Source organism: Egretta garzetta, unplaced genomic scaffold (genome assembly GCF_000687185.1).
Source record: "Egretta garzetta isolate BGI_Z169 unplaced genomic scaffold, ASM68718v1 scaffold34, whole genome shotgun sequence".
Classification (NCBI taxonomy): Eukaryota; Metazoa; Chordata; class Aves; order Pelecaniformes; family Ardeidae; genus Egretta; species Egretta garzetta.
The window spans coordinates 124,538-145,380 of NW_009259586.1; the positions used below are offsets into that span (position 1 = coordinate 124,538).

Here is a 20,843-nt window from a genome sequence, read left to right on the forward strand (position 1 = left end):
AGGGAGGTAGTCTACTGCAGCTGAACCCCTTTGGCTCCTTGTGCTGCCTGGAGAGGCGAGCAGAGCCCTGGTGACAGGGACAGTGGGACCCATCCCCCAACTCTCTCCACTGACTATAGAGGGAGCTGCGTGACCAGCTTAGAGCAGAGAGCTCATTTCCACGAGGCTGAAGCCAGGGGAGATGAAGCCTCTTCCTCCTGCCTAGAGCCCCACCGAGAAGTTGGGGTGCAGGAGGCAGCCAGGGTAAAACCCACATCAGGCCGCAGAGGCTGAGGACAGGCTTGCTACTAACAGCGTACTGGTGTCCCACTGTTGGTGGCTCCTGGGGCCATGTCCCAGTGTCGGATGGGAGGATCAGCCTGTCCATGGTGCATCTCTGCGGGTTTCAGTTGTGGTCAGCAGCCCTCCATCCTCGGAGATGTCCCCCCCGCCATGGTTCGCAGTCCAGAGCTAATGGGGTGAGGCAAGCTCACAGCTATCACCCCTCAAAGACATTGGGATGGCCTGGCTGAAACCCCTGAACCAAGGTTCTCCGGGGCACCAGCAGTGGCTCCCTGCAGGGCTCCTGTCTCCAGCCTTTCCTTGTCCATAGTGAGTACCCAAGCTGGGTGGGTCCCACAGGCTCACTCCCATCACCGCAGGGACCGCATCAGTGCAGGTGATCTACCCCTGGTGTCTGTGCATCCTGAGCGAGCTGCTTCTCGCCCCAGAGCAACCTCACATCAATGCCTATCTCTAGTCCAGCTCATTTATGGTTTCACAAGGCAAAGTCCAAGGCAATACTTTCTATGAATTCCCCCCAGGGAGTTGTCTTTAATTATCAGGTTTCCTTCCTGTCCTTTTCTCCTTTTCTTCCTCTTTGAAGACCAGCTGGAGCTACTGTTTGGATGACAGATGAGCCAACTCCTAGCACTGGCAGGGCTTGGATCGAGTTCTTGTATCAAGGCTTGGTCACCTCTGAGAAATCACATTGCTGGAGAAAGTCCAAACTTTCAAGGCATCGATCTGCCAAGCACAGACTTTATGTTCTCCATAGGGCATGTTCTTCCACTGCTGCGAGAACCATTTCTAGCTGTATTTCCATACTGCATTTGTTAGTGGCTATGCCTCCATCTCCTGCTTCCCCAAGGCCCCATAATTCATAATTCTTTGTATTGATATTATTCTAAGTGCTGAACACTGATTTATGGTTTCCACATCTAAAACTTGTCATCAGCAACCCCCAGGCACACAAAAAACAGTTGGACAAAGTTTAGAGAAATGCAGCTTTAAGACATCCCATGCACGCAGGTCGCTGAGTGGAAGTGGCCCAGGGCAGGGCAGGAGGCTTGCATGCCACTGCCACCAAGTGCCAACGCTTCTATGGCAGCTCCATGGCCCAGGGCAGAGCCATGCCATTCACCTGCTTGGGCTGGTAGGGTCCCAAAGAAAGAAGGGACATGAGTATTACAGAAACTCTTAAACTGTTTTGAGTTTGCAGTGTGAAAACGTGGAAAAGGAGTGGGTTGGTTTTTTTTTAATGAAGACTTGAGCTCAACACAACACGTCTACCTGGCCATGCCAGCTTTCAAACATCCATGATTTTAATGACATGTAAGCAGCTACATTGAATTAAGCATCCACTTCTGTGCGAGCCAGAGCGGGAAGAGTTTGCTGTGTCGCAGCGGTGGAATATTCCTGTGGCAAACCCAGCAGCTGAGACACTTTCTAATTGTTTCAAGCCAGATGGGGCTCCATGTGCCAGCCTCCATCCTGCTCCCCCTTCCTGCTGTGCCTTCCAGTTCCAAGGACTTTCTGATTAACTCTGATCTACGGGAGCCACCAGCGAGGAACAAACCAAACGTCGGAGCAGTGCACAGCCCTATCACCTGCCCAGGGTGGCTCCACCACCTCCACATAGCACATAGGGATGCTGCCACGCACTGGGGCACACATTTAGGGACCAGAAATGTCATGTTCCAGTTTCACGTTTGTAGCCACTGGTGATCTGAAGCAGTTGTACTTCTCGCTTCTCTCCATATCCCCCCCTGAAAGTGCTCCAGTATTGGTTTTAGTTCTCCATTTTGGTGCAAATATTAACTGGGATGAGGATAAAATCCTGCTTTCTGGTCTTCCCAGAAATTCATTGGTGACTTTCTCCTCTCCCTGGCTTATGACCAGGGCCACCTCCCAGCATACAGCAGCATTTGAACAGACACTTGCTTTCAGTGGAATATAGTTTAGGCGGGTTGGGATTGAAACCTGGATGCTCAGAGCGAGCACAGGGGACTCGTAGGAGAACCCCCCCTCCAGGGGCTGGCAGAGCACCAAGGGGCATCACCATGGGCAAGGAGGCTCTGCCATCCACATTCCAGATGATGTGCACATGCTGGGGGTCTCTGGTCTGCTACAGTCTCCAGACGTTGGCTTAGAAGGTCATTAACAAAAAAAAAAAAAAAAAAAAAAAAAAAAAAGAAAGTTTTTTAAAAAGAGAGGAAAAAAGAAGAGAGTGAGGTTTGTTTGTGCCTGGTGATAAGATCAGAGCAAAATCACCTCCATGCCAAAAATTTCCTTAAGTTGCAGCTGTCTTCAAGCTCCAGGGAAGTCAGTGATTTCATATATTGCTCCCACCCAGGCGCATTTTGCTGCACGATTCGACTCCCCTGCAAGCCTGGAGTCCACCACCAGGCTGGGCAGATGCTGTGCACCCCAGCCCCACAGCAGCGCTGAGGCAGGGAGGTTGCTTCTTAGCCTGGACCCTCCGTTCTCCTCCAAAAAGCCACGTCGACACTTCCAGACCCCTTTTCAGCAAAGCTTCCCTCTCTAAGGAGCGTCTTTTGGACTTTGCTGAATCGGTAGGGACTAACTTACATTTAAAGGCAAACTCGAAACAGACACAGTTTAGGGAAGAGGAGGTGTGGAAGGTGCTTCTGACATACCCAAATGGGCTGGGAAGCCATCGGGATGTGAACAAGCATCTCGCCAGGCGGGGGCCTGACCTGCAGCCCGAATCCCGGAGAGCAGCTCTGTGTCTGCTCGGCGTCCCCAGCCCAGGCGAGAGCACCCACTCCTGTGGGAGACGCACCCAGGGCCCCGGCAATGCCCCATGCGCCATGTTGATGGTGTCCCACAAAAGCACCCACCAGCTGCTTCTTCCACCCAAATGAGTGCAAAAAACCCCCAAAACTCAGGACCCAAAGCACCATCTCCTGGGAGAAGGACAACATGGGGTGAGCTGGTTTAGAGATGCATCTCTGCTGCAATAGGAGACCTTCATCACTTTTAGCACAGGAGGAACAGCCCCACGAAAGGATGAGCTGAAAAAGCACACAAAGAGCCCCCAGAAAGGGTAAAAGCCGTGGCAGAAACTGCCAGCGCTGTGTGGGGCTTGCAGAGGTCAGGCTGAGATACTCTGCTAAGGCCGGGGAGCAAAGGCGTGGGATGGAGGAGGCTCAGGCAGAGCCCCTCTGAAGGACCTCAAGCTCTCCGTTGCAGCCTGGAAACCTTTCCCCCAGCACCTTCAGAAGGGAGGTAGAGCTCATGGCTGAGTCCCAAATCCACATTAGACATTTGGCTGATCCAGTGGATTAGGAAAATTTAGACAGTGTTCATTCCCTGACAGAAGCACTGCATTTCCGAAAAATCCCATCCTTGCAGTGATGGTGCCTGAGAGGAGTTTTACTGCCTAAATTTGGGGCTGACCACATTCAAAACTGTTTGGGTTTGGTTTTTCAGCAGAAATACATCCATAAGCAATCCTGAAGGGCGGTCTTGGAGTGTGGTTTTTCAGAAGTGGCTGGGTGCGACACAATAGAGGGGAATTTGCACCCTATTAAGAAAAAAGTAGACTAACCCCTGGTTCTCCATCACAAGTCTCAGCCTAAGAACAAAAGTTGCTGGACTCATTTGCGTAGCCAGACCTTTGTGTATCTCCGAGACAGAGGAAAGGAAAGGAAAAATTTGTCTTCCTCATGAGTATTTTCAAACTATTGAGATACTTTCCTGCTTCAGATCAGTTCTTAAGAGTGAAAAGTCCTCCAGGTCTCAGGTCCTGACCATTAAAACAAAGTTCAGTCCCGCTCACCCGTATGCCCCATTCTGATTTTAAGCATACTAAAATGAAAAGGCTTTTTTCTCAACGAGATATTTCCCAGTTACATGTATGCTTCTCGGGGCATCGCAAACCAGTGGTCAGCATTTGTGGCCCAGGAGCACTCAATTCTTCGTGGGCACTTGGGGGGTGAGGGGGGGTCTCTCCCTGCTGTGGATGCTTTAGTGTCTGATAAGGGCTGTGCCCACCGAAGGGATCCCTCTATGCTGAGCTTTTTCTGAGGTTTCTGTCTCATCCACCCATTTCGTGAGGCTTGTGGCAACCTCATTATCTCTGTGACTTTTGCTCTGCTGCCAGACTTGATTGAAATATTATTAGTGGGAGAATACTTGTAGGAACCAGATTTCCTCAGGAGCCAGGCTAAAAACACGTCAGGAGGAGAAAATTTTTGCCCTTTTTTTTTTTCTCAATAAAAGTATTTTCCAACCCACTCTTTCTCATGCAACATCTCCCACAAGAGCAGGTTAAGCCTTATTTTGCTTTAGAGCCATGAGGATAGCCTGCCCAGGGACTGTGCCCCACTAAGTTGCTCTCAGCCCGGCCCAAGCTGCCCCTGGGGGTCTTTGACCAGACTTGATATTTTTCAAGGGAAAAAATGAAAGGATTGATGTCCTCTGTGACAAAACTCGAGTCCTGCCAGCAAAGCAGAGAGAAGGAAGCCCCAGTGCTTCATCCCTGGGTGTCTCAGCATCCCCACCACACGCCCTGGTGGCTTCTCTGGCTCCATTGCAATCGCCCAAAATGCGGAGCTCTGAAACGACAGGGGAATTTTTAACAATTTTTTAACAAGAGGATTTTCAAGCATTTTGGAAAGTGCTGCCATAATTGTCTTCATGTCTGTATCCCTAATGCCTGCCCATAGTGCGCCTGCCCAAAAAGTGGATTTATTGCTGTGGTTCAAAGCCCGCTCCGGATTAGTGGCAACTCCTGCTCAGTGGAGGCATTGTAGGCCCTGTCTGTTACTTGTTATGGAGAAGACAAAGACAAGGTCTAATCAGTGAAATTTGGCCCAAACTGCAGGGCGCCAAAGCCCTTGGCTTCCCCAAGTGCCAGTTCAGGAGGAAGAAATGGGAGAGCCCTGAGAAGCGGCACAGGAGGAGGGACACTGTGAAACACCAAGAAATTATTTGGCTTTGCCTAATAAAAGGGGGAATTCATTTTCTGCTGGCAAGAAACCTTTAAATCTCCAAGAGAATGTGCTGAGGGACATTGTACGCGAACACGATCCTTTGGAGAACTAAATCCAGTTCACAGTATCGCAGGCAAGCTGACAATCTCATTGCAAAGCAGTTAACGGTTAATATTTAAAGCCATTATTAGTAGCCAGAGTTAATGAAGAGATGTTTCAACCTCTGCTTCCGGTTAGCAACCTAGCTGGGGCCAGACAGGGTGGGTACACATTTAATACCACAGTTTCTCTTCCCAATGACAAAAATCTGTGGGGTTTGCGGGACGTCCTGCCCATGGCAGAGATGCTCTGCCCATCCCAGAGCCAGCATAAACCTCTCTGCGTGGCTCAGGTGCACAGATATCAGATCATTCCTCTCCTCTTCCATGGACAAATAACCAGGGTAAGTCTCCAAAGGAAAGCACACAGCTTGTTTGGGATTGTTTCTCCAAACACAGGAGCTAAAGCTAAAAAAAAAAGCCTGCCCAGTTCAGGTCTTTGGGACGGCTTCAAGGCTGGGGTCACCTTCGAGATGGATCACAGCACTGGGGGGGGCAGCAGGACTTTCTCACACCTTGTGTTCCCCGGGCAGATGGGTTCACTGGCACCAGGATTTAAAGTACCTGAGTTTCTAAAGATGGTGGAGCAGGCAAAAAATAACTCTACAACTAGAAAAAAGCTCCTCTACATGCTAAAACACAAGACTGAGCGAAATATGATTGCTGCATCAGGATGACATGGGCTGCGCTACCGAAGCAACAAGCAGATTTAAGGTCAGTTGTTTTGACCTTCTGCTGTTTAAAATACTGTTGGAATCAAAGTGTCCACACAAGAAGCTTGGTTTTGGTGCATTTTTTTTCCGACAGAAAGCTGCTGTAGCCACATTTTTTACTCCAGTTGGAGTCCTTGGAGGAAAGAAGGAGAGCAACCAAAGGGAGGCAGTTTTGACTATGATTCTGGAAAAGGATTTAAAAGCATGGTTAAATATAAATGTGTACCTAGGGCACATCAACTACATGGGACTTAAATTCATACTTAAAACCGAGCGTGATTTCCTGAAGAAGGTTCTTTCTCCATACAGGCACCTTCATCAATGACTATTGCAAATTAAGGCAGGTTTTTTTCCAGCTTAATGCATTGCTGGTTTACTGGTTGGTGCACAATGTAAGGTAAAGCGCTCATGCTTCAGGCTTTTAAACCTGGGAGCCCTGTGACGTGTGTTATCATTGCAGAAACAGTGTGACAAGAGGAAACCTGGACACCCTGTGAGATCCAGGCTTTTTCTGTTGTTCAGTCAATTGGCTTTTTCATCATTCGGAAAACCTCCCAAGGAAACAGCTTCCCCCAAAACAGGAAGATGCTAATTCTCAAAAAATGCAGGTCCTTTCAGGTACCTCCTCAAAAAAAGGTCACACTTGACGAGAGCTAAGCCTGGCAATTTATCCCTCTGTTTACCTTTCAACACACATGTGTGGGGGAAAGATTAGCGGCTGGGAATACCTCCGACCAAAATTCAGGGGTGGAAAAATATTTGCATTTTTGTCATGCAATTTGTCAACCTCCGGTGGGCCGGAGACATCCCAGCAAGTCCAACCACTTTTCCAGGGCGTTTTGCATCCTTTCACGCACGGTCCTAAGATTTGCTTTTGGGCATTTTTTTAAATCTTAAACGAGTCAAATCTCAGCTGAAGCACAGAAACGCACCGTTGCTGGGCGGATGATGGTGTCCCTCAGCAGATTGGTGCATATAATAGTGTCTTGGGTTGGAAGCTCCAGACAGAGATATAAAAGTCTACGACAGACAGTTCTGCAATAGCACGCCCCCAGGGGAAATTTCTTCTGACCTGCAGTTAGTAGCTGGCTTGGAGTGCTTATATCCGTATATATATTAATCCCAGCTAATGTAACTACAGATGTTCTCATTCATAGGCCTATCTAATCCTGTTGGGCCTTTGCCATAGTGTCTCGTAGCATGAGTTCTACGAGTTAATTACGTGCAGTGCAAAGAAGCATTTCCTTTTATCGCTGAAAAAGGTTGCCTTTTAAATGCATTGAATGTCCCTTTGTTCCTGTATTTTAAGGACCAGTGAAGAGGAGCACCTGTCTGACCTTCTCGGCGCTGCGCATTGCTTGGCATCCCTCCATCGTCTCTTGGCAAAGCATTTCTCATCTTTTCCATCGCCCTCAGATGGGTGCCTTTCCATGCCTTTCACTCCGGTTTCCCAGCTGAGGACGTGCTATTGATTTCTATAGTGGCATGATGTTATATTCAGTGTTACTCTCTACCCCTTTCATAATACAACCTACTATCTTGTGGCTCTTCTGAGCTCTGTTGCAATCAGCCAGATGTTTCATTGACTCCTCGATCTTCTCCTGGAGTGGCTGTAGTTAATTGGGACCCTTCAGCATATATGAGCCATCCTGTTCCCTCCTCCCAATTCTGCCTCCTTCTGCACCCTGAGTTTTGCCTGCCACCCCTTCACCCATTTGGCCGGTGTCAGTGGGTCTCGCAGAAGACCTACACGGTCTCCTCACCTCTGGACTAGCCAAGCCGAAGGTGGTAACCTATAAAAGCTGTTAGCTCCCTGCTTTCCAGGTCATGGTTATTCTATAGGAAAAATCAGCTTTTGTGGGCAGAGGCACCCCCATCGCTACCCTCATTCCCCATTCAAACCTCGCCTCCATTCCCGCTCCTTGTTTTCTCCTCCACAGCCAGATTTTTAAGCACAAAATAACTTCATTTTTCACTGGTAATTCCTGGTCATCTCTGCCACAGACATTCCCTGAAGATTTTTCTTAAAGGCTTTCTGAAAGACCTAAATCATGACAGTTATTTTCCCTGATACTCTGTGAACCAACAGACTTCAGGACGCGCTGTTTCCTTGCACCAGCATCATTCCTGTTTGCTCCCAGCTCACTCTCCGCACCATTGCATCCTCCTCTATGGAGTGATTCTTTTAAGCGAGGCATGAGGATACAGAGGATACATCAGCTCTTATCCCTCTTATTATCTCCATTATCATGGCCCAGGCCCCCTCTTCCCCTGATCAGTGAGGTTCTCTCAGCCTCACGGTCTCTGCTCTGCTCCGTGCAGCAGACTGCTGATATTATGCATCGTGGTGGCAGATGGGCCAACACTTGCACCCAGGGAAGTCCGGGCATGAAAACATGGTTTGTGAATCAAAAGGTGCCTGTCAGAAAGGCAGCGAGGATGCCAGAGGGGTGTTTGCACCCATCACACCCCCTTTGTGATTCCAGTGCAATCTTTCCTCAATTTGGGGTTACAGCCCAAAGGAATTTGAACTGTACTGGAAAAGATCAGCATTAACCACCAGCAGCCCAACTGCTCCATGGCTGGGGAAGGAGAAGAGCCTGTAATTGCTGGCTGCAAGTGTTTGCACTGGCCAGGGAACTGCAAATTGCCTTTAATTGCTCCTAATTGCTGGCACTGGTTCAGTTCCTCCCGGACAGGGACGGCAAATGTACATCTGCAGACACAGCTTAGGCCACCTCCTGCCTTCCCGCGCCAGGAGAGTTGAGTTGCTGCTGATTCGGAGAGTTTTCTGGAAGATCAAAAAGTCAAAATGGGGTCAGGCATTGAAGGAGCCGCAGCGCTGCTGCCCCAGGGCTCATAGGGTCCTGTGCTGCAACAAAGAGTTGGGGACCAGTGGCAGAAAGCAGATCCCTACCCCAGAGGGGATTTACCCCAGGACGTGTCCGAGGGAGCTATCAGCAATCTGCCATTCTCCTGGTGAGGTCCCGGACCAAGGGCTGGCGATTCCCAGCTCCTCCGCCACTTGTCTGCTCTGTAGCCTCGGGCACATCCCGCGTGCCCACGGGGTCGGGGCTAGCAGCCATACTGCGGAGCCCTCACAGGAGCCCGGCTTGGGGAGCGAGTAGGCAACCTCAGACAGATACGGCTGTAAAAATAACCACGGCAGCTTTGGACAAGCTGTGCCGAGGCATTACCTCATGAGGGAAGGAAGCAGCAGCATCGCTATTTATTTATGTGGTGTCCAAAAGAGCGCTCTGTGCTCTGCAGCCCGTCCTCCAAGAGCCTGATTCTGTAAATCTTACTCATCATGAAGACTTTTTTTTTTCCTTTTCTTCATCTCCCCCCCCCCCCCCGCTGAAATCAGTGCAATCCGCTCACATGGGGGAGGATTACTCACAGGATGGGGGTTTGCAGGCGATGCCTGAAACCAGCACACGCAGCCCCAGAGGGGACGCCTGAAACATGAGGCATGTTCCTCCCCATTCTCCTGCCCTTTGCCTCTTCTTGTGTAACCCTTCCCTGATTTGCTTATTTTTGTATTAACTCCTGCCTCTCTGCTCTTCTTTAACTCTTTTCTGTCCTGTTCCTTCTTCAGGCTCTTGCTCAATGTATTTTTATTTCCCCTCCCCCAGCAATACTGAAGCCATCCCCTGGGGCTGCAGCATGCAGGTTTTCCCACCTGAACGTTGCCCCGCTCTCTGTGCTCATCACCAGCTGCACTGATTTAATGTTAAAACTTTTCTAAACTGGGTTTGATAGAAAAGCAAGTTTTCCTCTACAGGCAGGCTTGCAAGTGGCTGGCTCCCAGAGGCAGCTCAAGGCAGGGGGGGAGAGTAGGATTTTTAATCAAAAATCCCAAATCAGAGGTGTTAGGGAAGGAGGACAAAAGAAGAAAATGTTTTGGTTTGGTTTTTTTCCCCTCCCATGTGAGAAATCATCAGGTTTTGGCAAGGGTCTTCCTGTCCTGCACTTGACAGAGCCAGGGGATGGCGGCAGTTTGCTCTTGCTCTGGGGTGGGCTGTGTGGGGACGGATGGGGACATCCCAGTGCAGGGACCTGCTGCCCAGCAAAGGTCAAACTGGGGACTACTGGTGCAGGGAGCAGGAACAGGAGGTGCTGGGACGGGTTGGAGGGAAGCTCCAGCCAAACACCAAAACTTTGACACCCAACATGGGATGTGATCTGCCATTCCCAAATGAGGCAGATTTAGGGTGTCTCAGAGCCAGGAGGGTGCAAGACAAACCAAGCAGCATTGTGGGGTCCAGCACAAACCCTCATGGGAGTGATATGCTCAGTTGGGGGGACTTGGGGGCCAAGCCCAGCTGCTGGAGTCCTGACCCACAGAGCAGCCCCCTCCAGGTTTTGGGCAGAGGGGCAGGTTTTCCCCCAAACCCTCCTTCTGGTGGGCAGCTCCCCTGCAGGGCAGGAGAAGCGCAGGATCAGTGCTGCCCCAGGAAGGCTTTGGCTGGCTCCTTCCCGAGGATGCTGGGCAAGAAAAGGAAAGCTTTCCTGCCTTTCCCTGCCACCGCTCAGCAGGGGCAGACCGCAGTCTGGCATGGTGCTTACAGCTCTTAGAAATCAGGGCTGTTAACAAATGTGCGAGGCCATAATCCTTTTGGAGCAGTGATGATAACAAGCCCCGATGCTTTTTTTTTCCCTGGCTTTTTTTTTTTGGCTTTTTTTTTTTTTTTAACAAACAGCTGCACCGGTAAGTCCCACTGTGGGAAATGAGATGGTGAATGATTTCAAGTGCAGTATTTACATCCCCTGCCAAACCCTTCACATCTGCCCAGCTCTGCCGTCAAACCTCCATCCATCTGGCCGGGAACAGCAGGTCCTCCAGCCTGCCTGCATCCCGCCCGGGCATTTCCTTCCTGCGCCCATAGTGCCAGCTGCCAGGGATGCTGCTCGGCGGGGAAGGACTTGAGCAAAAGCACTGAAAGGAGGGTGGCTTTTTTTTTTTTTTTTTTTTTTGTAGCGCACATGAAATGAATTCCCATCTCTGAAAGCAGTTGCTTCCTGCCTGAGACCTCGTGTGCTGAAGGGGTGATGAAATGCTCAGCCCTGCCACTGCTCCAGGGAGCCCAGGGGAGTTTGAAGCTGGCTGGGGTGGGGGCAGGGGGCACTGTGGCTCTCAGAGCCCTCCAGCAGTGCTGCCTTGCCTGCTCCCCTCCTCTTCAAGCCCAGCAAACTCTTGATCACAGCACCCATGGGATGAGGCAGTTGCAATGTCTGTGGGTGGGTATCCTTGAGCAGGGACACCCCACACTGCCTCCCTGGATCTGCAGAGCGCTCATTGCCCTGGGCAAGATGTCCTGGCTGCAGTTCCGTCTCCACAGTGGGACTGGCTGTGGCTGAGCCATCCCCTCTCTGGTGCCATCCCCTCTGCACCCAAGTGACTGCCACACACCCCTCTCTGCCAAATGCCACCTCTGTTTCAGGTCAGTGCGGTCGCTGGCTGGCTGGGACACTTGCCGAAGGTCCAGCGTCAGCTGCGGAGAAGGTGAAGCCACACGGCAAGAGCTGCCAGCATCCCACCGCGCTTACCCCGCTCCCTGCCAATGCCACAACTCTGCCTGCACCGACTCTCCTCTCCCCCTGACTCTCTTCTTGTGTGTTCCCCCCACAGAGTGCGATTGCCATCCCGTGGGCGCTGCCGGCCAAACCTGTAACCAAACCACGGGCCAATGTCCCTGTAAAGACGGTGTCACCGGCATCACATGCAATCGATGCGCCAAAGGCTACCAGCAAAGCCGGTCTCCCATTGCCCCCTGCATAAGTAGGTGGATCTCTCTTTCAATGTCTGTAGATTAGAGATATTAACCTTTATCAACCCGCAGGAGCCACTGCCCAGGCCAGGCAGATGCTAATACCACTGCAAACATGCCAATGGGCAGCGCTTGGGGTACGGAGCTGCCCGGCTACCCCCGCCAGCAACACTGCCCACAGTGGGGGCACATAGTCCAAAATTCACCCCTAGCTACCAAGTAGCTCAGCTGCCTTGTTGGGTGGGTTGTGTTAGTGCATCTACAGCCCGATTTGCCTGTAATTTGATTTCACAGAGCAAAGGTGCCCCCAGAGCACATTTGCTTCAGGGTACTGCATCAGGTCTGGATGCTAAGGCAGAGTGCTACAAACAGGTTTTTCCCTCCAAAATCAGGCTGTGCTGCACTGGCACAGTGCTCAAATCAGAGGAGCTGCTGGTTTGATGGAGCTGCCATCACAGTAACGGAACTGATAGCACCAGGATTGCTAAAGGGGATCTTACACTCACACAACCCACCCAGAAACACGGGCTGTTCTACAGTTTGCTTCCTTGGGTTTGCTTTTTAGTTTGCCTTCCCAAGGCTGCTCTCATTCTCCGGTCTTAAAACAACAGCAGCAAGCACCAGGTACAGCTCCCAAAGCCTCTGCGTTGCAGCATTCATTCTGCAAACACCCGCATCCCCGCTCAAGTCCCTGCCGAGCACTCACTGCTTGGGCCAGGCGTGCTTTAGCCCAGTGCTCCTCTCTGCTGCCTGTTGGTTTTGCTGTTGTTGGATCATGCAGCGGCTGATGCACCTTGTGAGAGACATCTTCCCCTGCCCTAACAAAAGGCAGCATCGAAATGACAGTGCCTGGGATGGGCTGGGAAGGAGGGGCTGCTCCCCTCGAGGTTGACTCCCTGCTGCTAAAAGGGGGAAAAAAGGCCCAATGGGAAAAGAAAAGTGAAGGTTGAAAGAATCAAGTCTTTGTTGGGAGCCCACAGTCTGTTCCCACACTGTCCCCTGGCAGCATCTGCCTCTCAGGATGGCTGTTGCCAAATTATGGGATACATTCCAGGGTGGTTTCTCGTCACTTGAGGTTCATGCTTCCCCGTGTCGCAATGGGACGGCAAGAGCTCAAACCAGATGCTTGTTTCCCCAAGATGCTACAGTCATGGCTCCGGTATGCTTTGCAGCAAGTATGCGCAAAGGTTTATCATTAATCATTCCCCAGGGCCATGGTAAATCGGAGAGTAAATTGTTCCTTGCATCACCTCCCTTGGGATTCATTGCACTAAATAAAGACAGACACAGAATTTCAACACGATCTAACCAGGCGTTTGGAGCCGGGCTGTGCTCACGCCAGCTCCCGAACCAGGGTGCTCAAGGCTGCCCGCTGGCGTGAGCCTGACAGGGCTGCCCGGCCCCAGCCCTGCAACTCAGCCACTGTCCTGGCACTCATGACAGCCCTTTACTTGTGTTTCACTGCAAAACATTCTCTCCAAGGGGCCAAAAATTTTGGTGGAAACATTTTTCAAGCAATGCTCTCTTCTGGCTACCAAGCTGCTGTGCAGTTGTTGGGAGTTTGATCTGCATGTACAATGCTAAAGCAATTAAAATGAGGATATGAGCAACACACAATTCTCTCATCTTAAAAAAACCCCCCAAACCGGCACATTTTCATCCTTGAAAAATGTCTGTCAGCATATCCTACATGAGGGGGATGTGCTTCACACATATTTCATGCATGTGTAGTGGAGGGCACTTGCTCGCCATCCCTCCCTGCGCTGCTCTTCCCTCTGGCGCTGGTAGGCTGCACCTAACAAGGCTCCGTCCACATCACCCTCAGGAGCACAGTTACTCTCTGATTTACCACCGCTTAAGTCCCAAGGCTTATAGCCATGCAAAAATCAGCTCATGCGGAGCAAACAAGACACCAGGGGGGTCTGTCTGCAGAGCAGCCCACACAGGCAGGCACGAGCACCCATCCAGCCACCGCTTTTGGGAGGGCTGTGCTGGCTGTTCATGTACTGCCTGATTAGGCACCATGTGTTTTGCATGGGCTTGTGCCTGTCTCTAATTGCATGAGGGTGAACGACTCAAAAAGTGATCTAATGCTAATTGGGCTGCACCCCTGTTGTCACTGCAATGCAGACAGACCCAAACAAACCCTGCCTCCGTGGCTGGCCAGGTTCCGGAGAGCAAAAGCAGCAGGAGGCAGATGCCAAACCCCGGCCAGTGCCTAAATTCCACATTCAAAATGGCCTGGTTAGGGTGTTCCCCTGCCAAATTTCCCAGGATGCACAGAAATTGCAGCACTGTGCCCTAAATGCACAAAAGACGTCAGTCGTAAGAGCTGCGTATGTGCAGTGGGGAAAAGCGATGGTCTTGCCAAAGCTGGGACCATGTAATGTACTCCACCTGCAGTCCGTCCTTTCTAACATCAATAAACATGGTCAGACTTGGGCATGAAGATCCAGAACACTATCTGGCTTGAGCTTTGCAAAGCCAGCCCCAAATCAAAACCAGGGACCATTGCGTTGGCACCAGATATGTTTGTGTTTCCTTTAAATGTGTGAGATAACACTTGCACCCCAGCAGATGGATGCAATCCTTTACTGGCATCCTATCTCACAGGAGAGGAGTGGTCGCACTGCCTCAGACAGGGATGGGAAGAGCATGGGGAGGGCGAGGCAGCAATGCTCCCATTGCCCGCTGGGGCTGGGCTCACGCACCCTCCAAGCACCTGCAAGAGCATCCCGCACCCGGGGGGACAAACCAGGACCTAGCAATTGAGACGGGCTGTGTCTGGGCACCAGTTGCTGGCTGGGACACCATTTGAGTTACCTGGCTGGCTGTATCTTCTTTTATTTTTAGCCATGAGCCAAATGTTTTGGTTTTAAAAGACCCTTTCCCACACCCTCTTGGGGAGGCCCTGTTCCCCAGAGGGTCTGGACCTGGTGTGCTGGTTCCTGGGGCTCTTGCAAGGCTCCTTGCTGGAGGACATGGCTGGGAAATGCCCCTTGCTGGTAGACATCCTTGGGAAGGGCAAAGGGCCGGGCTGTTGGGGATCTGGAATAACGCCTCCTTCTTTTATCTCCTCTCCTCCCCTGCCTGCATCTCGCTGTCCTGCAGAGATCCCTGCCGCGCCCCCCACCACTGCCGCCAGCAGCACGGAGGAGCCTGCAGGTACGTTGTTCCTTCTTTTAAAGCATCTGGGTGGTAAATGCCTTCTGAACAATCGTTTGCCTGACATGAAACTGCAGTAAACAAATACATAAATTCTGTTGTTTGTATGGGGACAAGTGGTTTCCTTTTATGCCCCAAATGTCCGAGTGTTCGAAAAAAGTATGCAGCATCCCAAGAGATGGGTGTTTCTAGGAGCTCGCGAGAGTGTAGGCAAGACACAGGAAGATTTTCCCAGAGGTGGCTAAATCTGTAAGGACACAGGGTTACCCAGAGTGGGGCCAATGCTTGATGGAAAAGCAGTAAGGACTCAAGACTGGTTGATTATTAAAGTTGAGTGGTTACCTACTGGAGTAGGAGAGCCCTGAGGGTAAGAGACCAGTCCAGCTGAGTTTTTCTGGTGGAGGATGCCTAGAGAACCAAAAATCTCCCAAAAGACAACAAAAAATCTAAGCATTGTTTACTGCTGCATATGAGCATTTCCTTTTTTTTTTTTTGTTGCCTGGATCCGCGTGTTTCTGGTGCTGAGCAATCCTAGGTGCTGATGTGACCTGTGCATGCTAACAGCGGTGCGTCTCACACCCCAGCCTCGGGGTGGGACACGGCTGTGGTTACTGGCGTTGTTGGGGACGCTTGTGCTCAGAGGTGTCTCAGGGCCGGTGACTGCAGCAGCCAGGGGAAGTATCTTTGCTCGGAGCCAGAGGTCCTGCAGCAGCAGGTCCTGCAGCAGCGGCAGCAGCCGGGGAACAGCAGTGCGGCCCTGATGGACTTGGGTCACTGTATTTATGCAAGCTATGATAGACAGGACCATCCTGGGAAGCTTTGGCACACCGCTGCGTGTGTCCTCCCTTTCCCTTCCCCTTGCCCTTGCGCCAAACGCAACCCGTGCGCTGCAATACAACACCTCTCTTCGTATGCCCCATCTCCACCACCTCAACTGCACCCACACCCCACCAACCCCCCGCCCCCGAGGGATTGACACCTGCCCCGCCTTGTCACCAAGGGACTGTCCTGTCCCCAGCTCCCTTGGTGTCCGAGCAGGGGATGATGATAGGAGCCAGAGGGCCCCGGGAAATGGTGACTTATTCCGTCCCACTGCCTGCAGATTCCCAGGCTATTTGAACAGCGCCGCGGCTGTGAAGGACATGGGGTGTAAAGGCTGTTTGCTTTTGCCTCACCAGTGTAGGAGGGTTCATAAATTAAGGGGTTTGTACTAAAAGTGATGGGCGTCACCTTGAATTGAACTCTGAGCCAAGGCTGGCCCCATGGCAGGGCTTTTCACACTGGCTGAAGGTGTTGCTGTATGCTCAGGAGCTCTTCCCGGGATGGGAAACCTGGGGAGCACAGGGACAAGGTCTTTGGTCCCTGGTGTCACAGGAAGGTGAAGCCCAGCGTTTTCTGTAGGACTTGATTTGAAGGACAAGTTCTGCTGCCTGTGAACACAGTAGCAGCCACTCTGTGTTTCAACATCTCCTCTTAGGCTGGCATGAGCCAGAAATGCCTTGCAGCCCCGGGTTCGTGCCTTAATTAGGCATCAATGTGAGGTGTGAGGTTTGGTGAGTCCATCACCACAAAGTATTGAGAATAGAGATTGTTCTACCTAACCCGAAGCCAAGCAGGGGCAGGTCTTCCCTTCCTTACAACGTTGTTTCCTGACCATACCACCCTCTGCTGCTCACTTCCATCAGGAGAAATCCTCTTCCATAACTCCTCAGGAGTTTAATTACACACCGCAGTGCATCTCACCATCTCTTTTCAGCCACATAGAGCTCCTCCCCAAAGCTAAACCTCCCATCTTGTCCTGGCTGCAAGAAGACTCAGTGTGGGGATGTCCCCACCTTGACCCAGCCCCTGGGACTCGCAGGCACCCCCCAAGTCTTCTCATGAGCATCGTGAGAGCTGGCAGTTCCTGCAGCCTCCACAACTCTTTCCTTTAGCCCAACACCACAGTTTGGTGCAATGTTGTAGGCACATCCCAGCCATGCCAGCTAAACTTGCTGGACGCATGGGGTAGAGCAGGCTTTCCTCTACCCACCTTGTTCGGTGGGAAGTAAATTTATGTCTGTGACTCCCTGTTTCACCCCTTGCTATAAAGGAACCTCAGGGTCTAGCTGAGGCTTTTAGATGCTCAATTGAGGGTGGGTTTTTCCCATCCACAGGGACTGTGCTGCTGATAAGTGGAAGATTTATCGGCAGATAGAGGTTATCAGCTAGTAGTTTAAGGATCAGCGTGACCTCCAGAAAAACGTGCCCACTGCCCGGCTGAGGGTGCACTGCAGGAGAGGCTCAGTCCCAGCCGGTCCCCTCTGCAGCAGAAGGTGGATGGCAGCAGAGCAGGATCTGAAGGATTTACCTGGATCCTGCTGGGGTGAGCTCTGGTCCATGGCGCTATCACGTTAAACCGTCTCGGGTCTCCTTGAACCATTGCTGCCCCAGCACTCACACTGGGCACCTCCCAGCCAGACCCTTGTGCTGCAGCTTGGTGTAACAGAGAACCCAGGAGCCTGGGGAGTCCTGTCCCTTCTTTCCAGCCCCAGGACCAGACAGGCCATCTGTCCCTGCCAGGGACGCTTTGCTCGATGGGAGCCTTCCCATGGGGACATACATCCCTGCATCTACCTGCCCTGGCACGCTCTACTGACCCACCGAGGGTGATTAGGGGTGTTGGGGGAGATGGTGGCTTTTCCAAGCCACCCTTGGGTGTCTGTGGTCCTTGGTGGAGTGTCCTCTCCTTGGGCTCCTTCCTGCCAGGGGCCAGGGCATGTCCCACCCTGTGCAGCTGCCCCAGCCCTTTCCTAAAGGCAGGACCTGGCTCATGCCGTTCCCTCGCCTGCTTGAGAGCAGGTTGCAGGGCACGGTGCATATTTCTGAGTGAATAAATGATTGCTTTGCCCCATCGTTGTGGTGGGAAGCATCCCTCAGGTCAGCTTTGCATGCAGTTTGCCCTGCTAAGCTGCCTACCAGCCTTGGAGCTGGTGACACTTGAGCAGCATCTCTCAGTTTGAACTGGCCACAGGGATCCCTCAATGCCCTATTGCTGCTGTTTATTGGTCAGTAAGGGTCTTTCTGAGGATATTCCCTATTATTCACAGCCTTTTCCCTGCCAGTCCCCATGTCCTCTCTCATCTTCCCAGAGCGTGACCACCACAAGAGGGGTTGAATGCAAGCAAGGGCTTGGAGGAAGCAGAGTTTATCCACATCCATCAGCAACATCCCGGCTGAAAGGAAGGTGCTGCCGAAGCCCCAGCCTGCTGTCCCCACTATTCATGGGTGGGGAGTGGTTTCGGCGGGGGACACATCTCCCACCTGTGTGCTCCACGTGACTACCAACACAGCCAGGGAAACAGCTCCTTTCCGTGAACTCCCTGCACTGTCCTGGGCAAATGCCAACTGGGGCAACTGCATTCGGCCATCCCAAATTTCGCATGCCACCTCGATTGGCCACAGCCCTCCTCAGTGCCTGCCCTGAGCTGATGTGCTGTGGCAGCGTGACCCATAGCAGCCCCAGGCTGCGAGTCATGGCCACCAGCTCGGCGCCAGGCACTGTGCCAGATGAGCTGGGGACGGTGCTGGGCTATTTGCCCCATGATCTCTCAGCTGGCCAGCAAGCAGGACCGGGTAAGACAAAAGCAAAGAGCCTGCAGCGATAGGACCCTAGAGCTGGACAAGGGGGTGTACAGCTTATTTTAGGCACCAAACATGGACACTTTGGGGAAGAGCAGGTCCGGGTGCAGCCAGTGGGGGAGCTGGGGCCTCCCTGCCACTTGTGCACCATCCTAGGGGAGCGCCTATAGGGATGGCTGGGTGGTCAGAGGCGTGTTGGTCAGGATGTGCCCCTCACCCTTGACCAAGGCTTTGGGTAGGTGTCTGAAACACCTTCCAGCCTTGCTACAAAGGGACCATCTCTCCCTGGTGCTGCTGGTAGGGACACAGCCTCCAGCCCTGAGACCTCACAAATCAGAGCAGCAAATGGCCCTGTCAGGGAAGGAGCAAGCCCATAACTCTGCATCCTTGTCCTGGAGAGGAGGGTGTTTTAGGGATCTTCCCAAGCCCAACTGGGTTGGCATAAAGCATCTCAGCAGGTTAGAGACCTCCCTTCAGCAAAGGGACCCCTCGCTGGGGGCTGGGAGAGGGTTATCCCCAGGCTGGGAGTGAGCCAGGTGTCCTGACAGCCTGAGAGCCATGAGAAATGACTCGACAGCATCTCCTGTATCCCCGCATCGCTGGAGGGCCAGGTCTCCCTGCTCCGGAGGAGTGACCAGGGACCAATCCATCTCACCAGGAGCCGCTCGCACCACCTCCCTGTGAAAGCCCAGTGGAGGCTGAGCCAAGCTGAGCAATGTGATGGGCCCGGCCTCCAAACATAATTCTTCTTGCAGTGATTTTTATTGGAATTTTTAAGCACCGCTTTGTCCAGGGAGCTTGAACCCTCCATATTTCATTCCTTCCCCTTGGTGGGGAGCATCGGGTGGTCCTGGGTCTCGGCATCACTCATCTCCCACCACCACCCTGAAGCACCCTGCTGAAATTTGTGGTGTTTTCTTGGCAAACCCTTAAATCAGCGTGTCTGCATGCCAAAGCTCCCATGATATCGGAACAAAAGGGTTATAGAACTGGAGAAAGAAATCAGTGGGACCCTTTGGGTGCAGCCAGTTCTGGGAGAGTTGCTGCTTTATTTCCTTTGCTCGTGGCTACACAGGACAGAAAGCGCCTTCCTCGCCAAGAGCCGAGTTAGCATCACCACCACTCTGAGTCGATGAGGGGTAAATTTGAAAAGAGCATGGGCCAAAGCTGGCCTTGGCACAAGGGGTAGAACCATGTCAGCTTGGGCGTGGGGGGTCCTTCCTGGCTCCGCTTAGCTGTCAGAGGTCCGAATCAATTTGGGGAAACAATCCAAACCCGAATTGTTTAGATGAAATGCATTCATGCTCTCCCATGCTGGGAGATTGGAGGATGAGGAGCTGGTGCTTCTCATTTTCGTGGCCAGGCAAGGAAAGCTCTTGCTACCACCCCATCCTTTTCTGGTCCCATTCAGAAATGCAGAAAGGGCCATGGTGAAAGGGCAAAAAAAAAACCACCAGTGGGGGGAAAGGTTTACAAACCTGCCAGTCGGTTGTTGTCTTATCTGAATTGAGTCCAGGTTGGCTTGGAAATTATTATCTTAGGTGGATGATTTCAGCTAGTGGGCTTAAATAAAACCAGGTGATTGGATTGATGCAGCTTTGCATGGTTTTCCCCTGGAAATCGGCCTCTGCAGTTTCAAAACCAGATCTGGACTTCCCAAAAGTCATTTGGGCTCAAGGTGTTGCCTGGGCCCTTTTGTTCCTGGCTGGTGAGGAAGAGGCTGGATGTAAGCACAGAAAAGGGAAAGAAAAAAACAAAACCCAACCCTCAGCAATCCCTGGGGCTCCCTTGGATGTGCACAGATGCAGAGCAGCTTGGCTGCAGGTTGTAGCTTTCCCAGAGCATCCAGGCAACCCAGCGTAGAGGTGGATGCATGCTGTGGTATGCGAGGATGATTAATACTTTCCAGAAGCAGCTCGGAGAAGGGAGATGGGCAGTCAGGTCTCTGCTCTGGAACAATCTGGAATAGTCTCAAGGAAAAACAAAAAAAATCTCAACACACACACACACACCCCCAATCCCATGAGCTGTCTGAGCCTTTCAAGACTGTTCCTGCTTCTGTGTCTCACTTGGAAAAAACACACACAAAGGTTATGGCGTCGGTCCGGGAAAATAGAAACTTTGTAGGAAATAGTAGAAAACATTCACTTGCAAACATTCATTCCCCGGGGGAAGAGCTCCCCCTCCGCTTTGCGCGGCCGGGCAGCCCCCAGTGCTGTTGTGGTGTGGAGCCCCCACCACCATGCCAGCCATCAC

The 20,843-nt window shown here is 52.0% G+C and overlaps 1 protein-coding gene across 1 annotated transcript in view; it reads left to right on the top strand.

Moving 5' to 3' along the window:
- The window catches only part of NTN1 (netrin 1), a 54,933-nt gene that overhangs the window by 6,952 nt on the left and 27,138 nt on the right, over positions 1-20,843 (top strand). The window contains exons 3-4 of the mRNA XM_009637794.2: positions 11,663-11,812; positions 14,913-14,966. Of these exons, the coding sequence (XP_009636089.2) occupies positions 11,663-11,812; positions 14,913-14,966 (204 nt within the window). The remainder of the gene's footprint in view (positions 1-11,662; positions 11,813-14,912; positions 14,967-20,843) is intronic.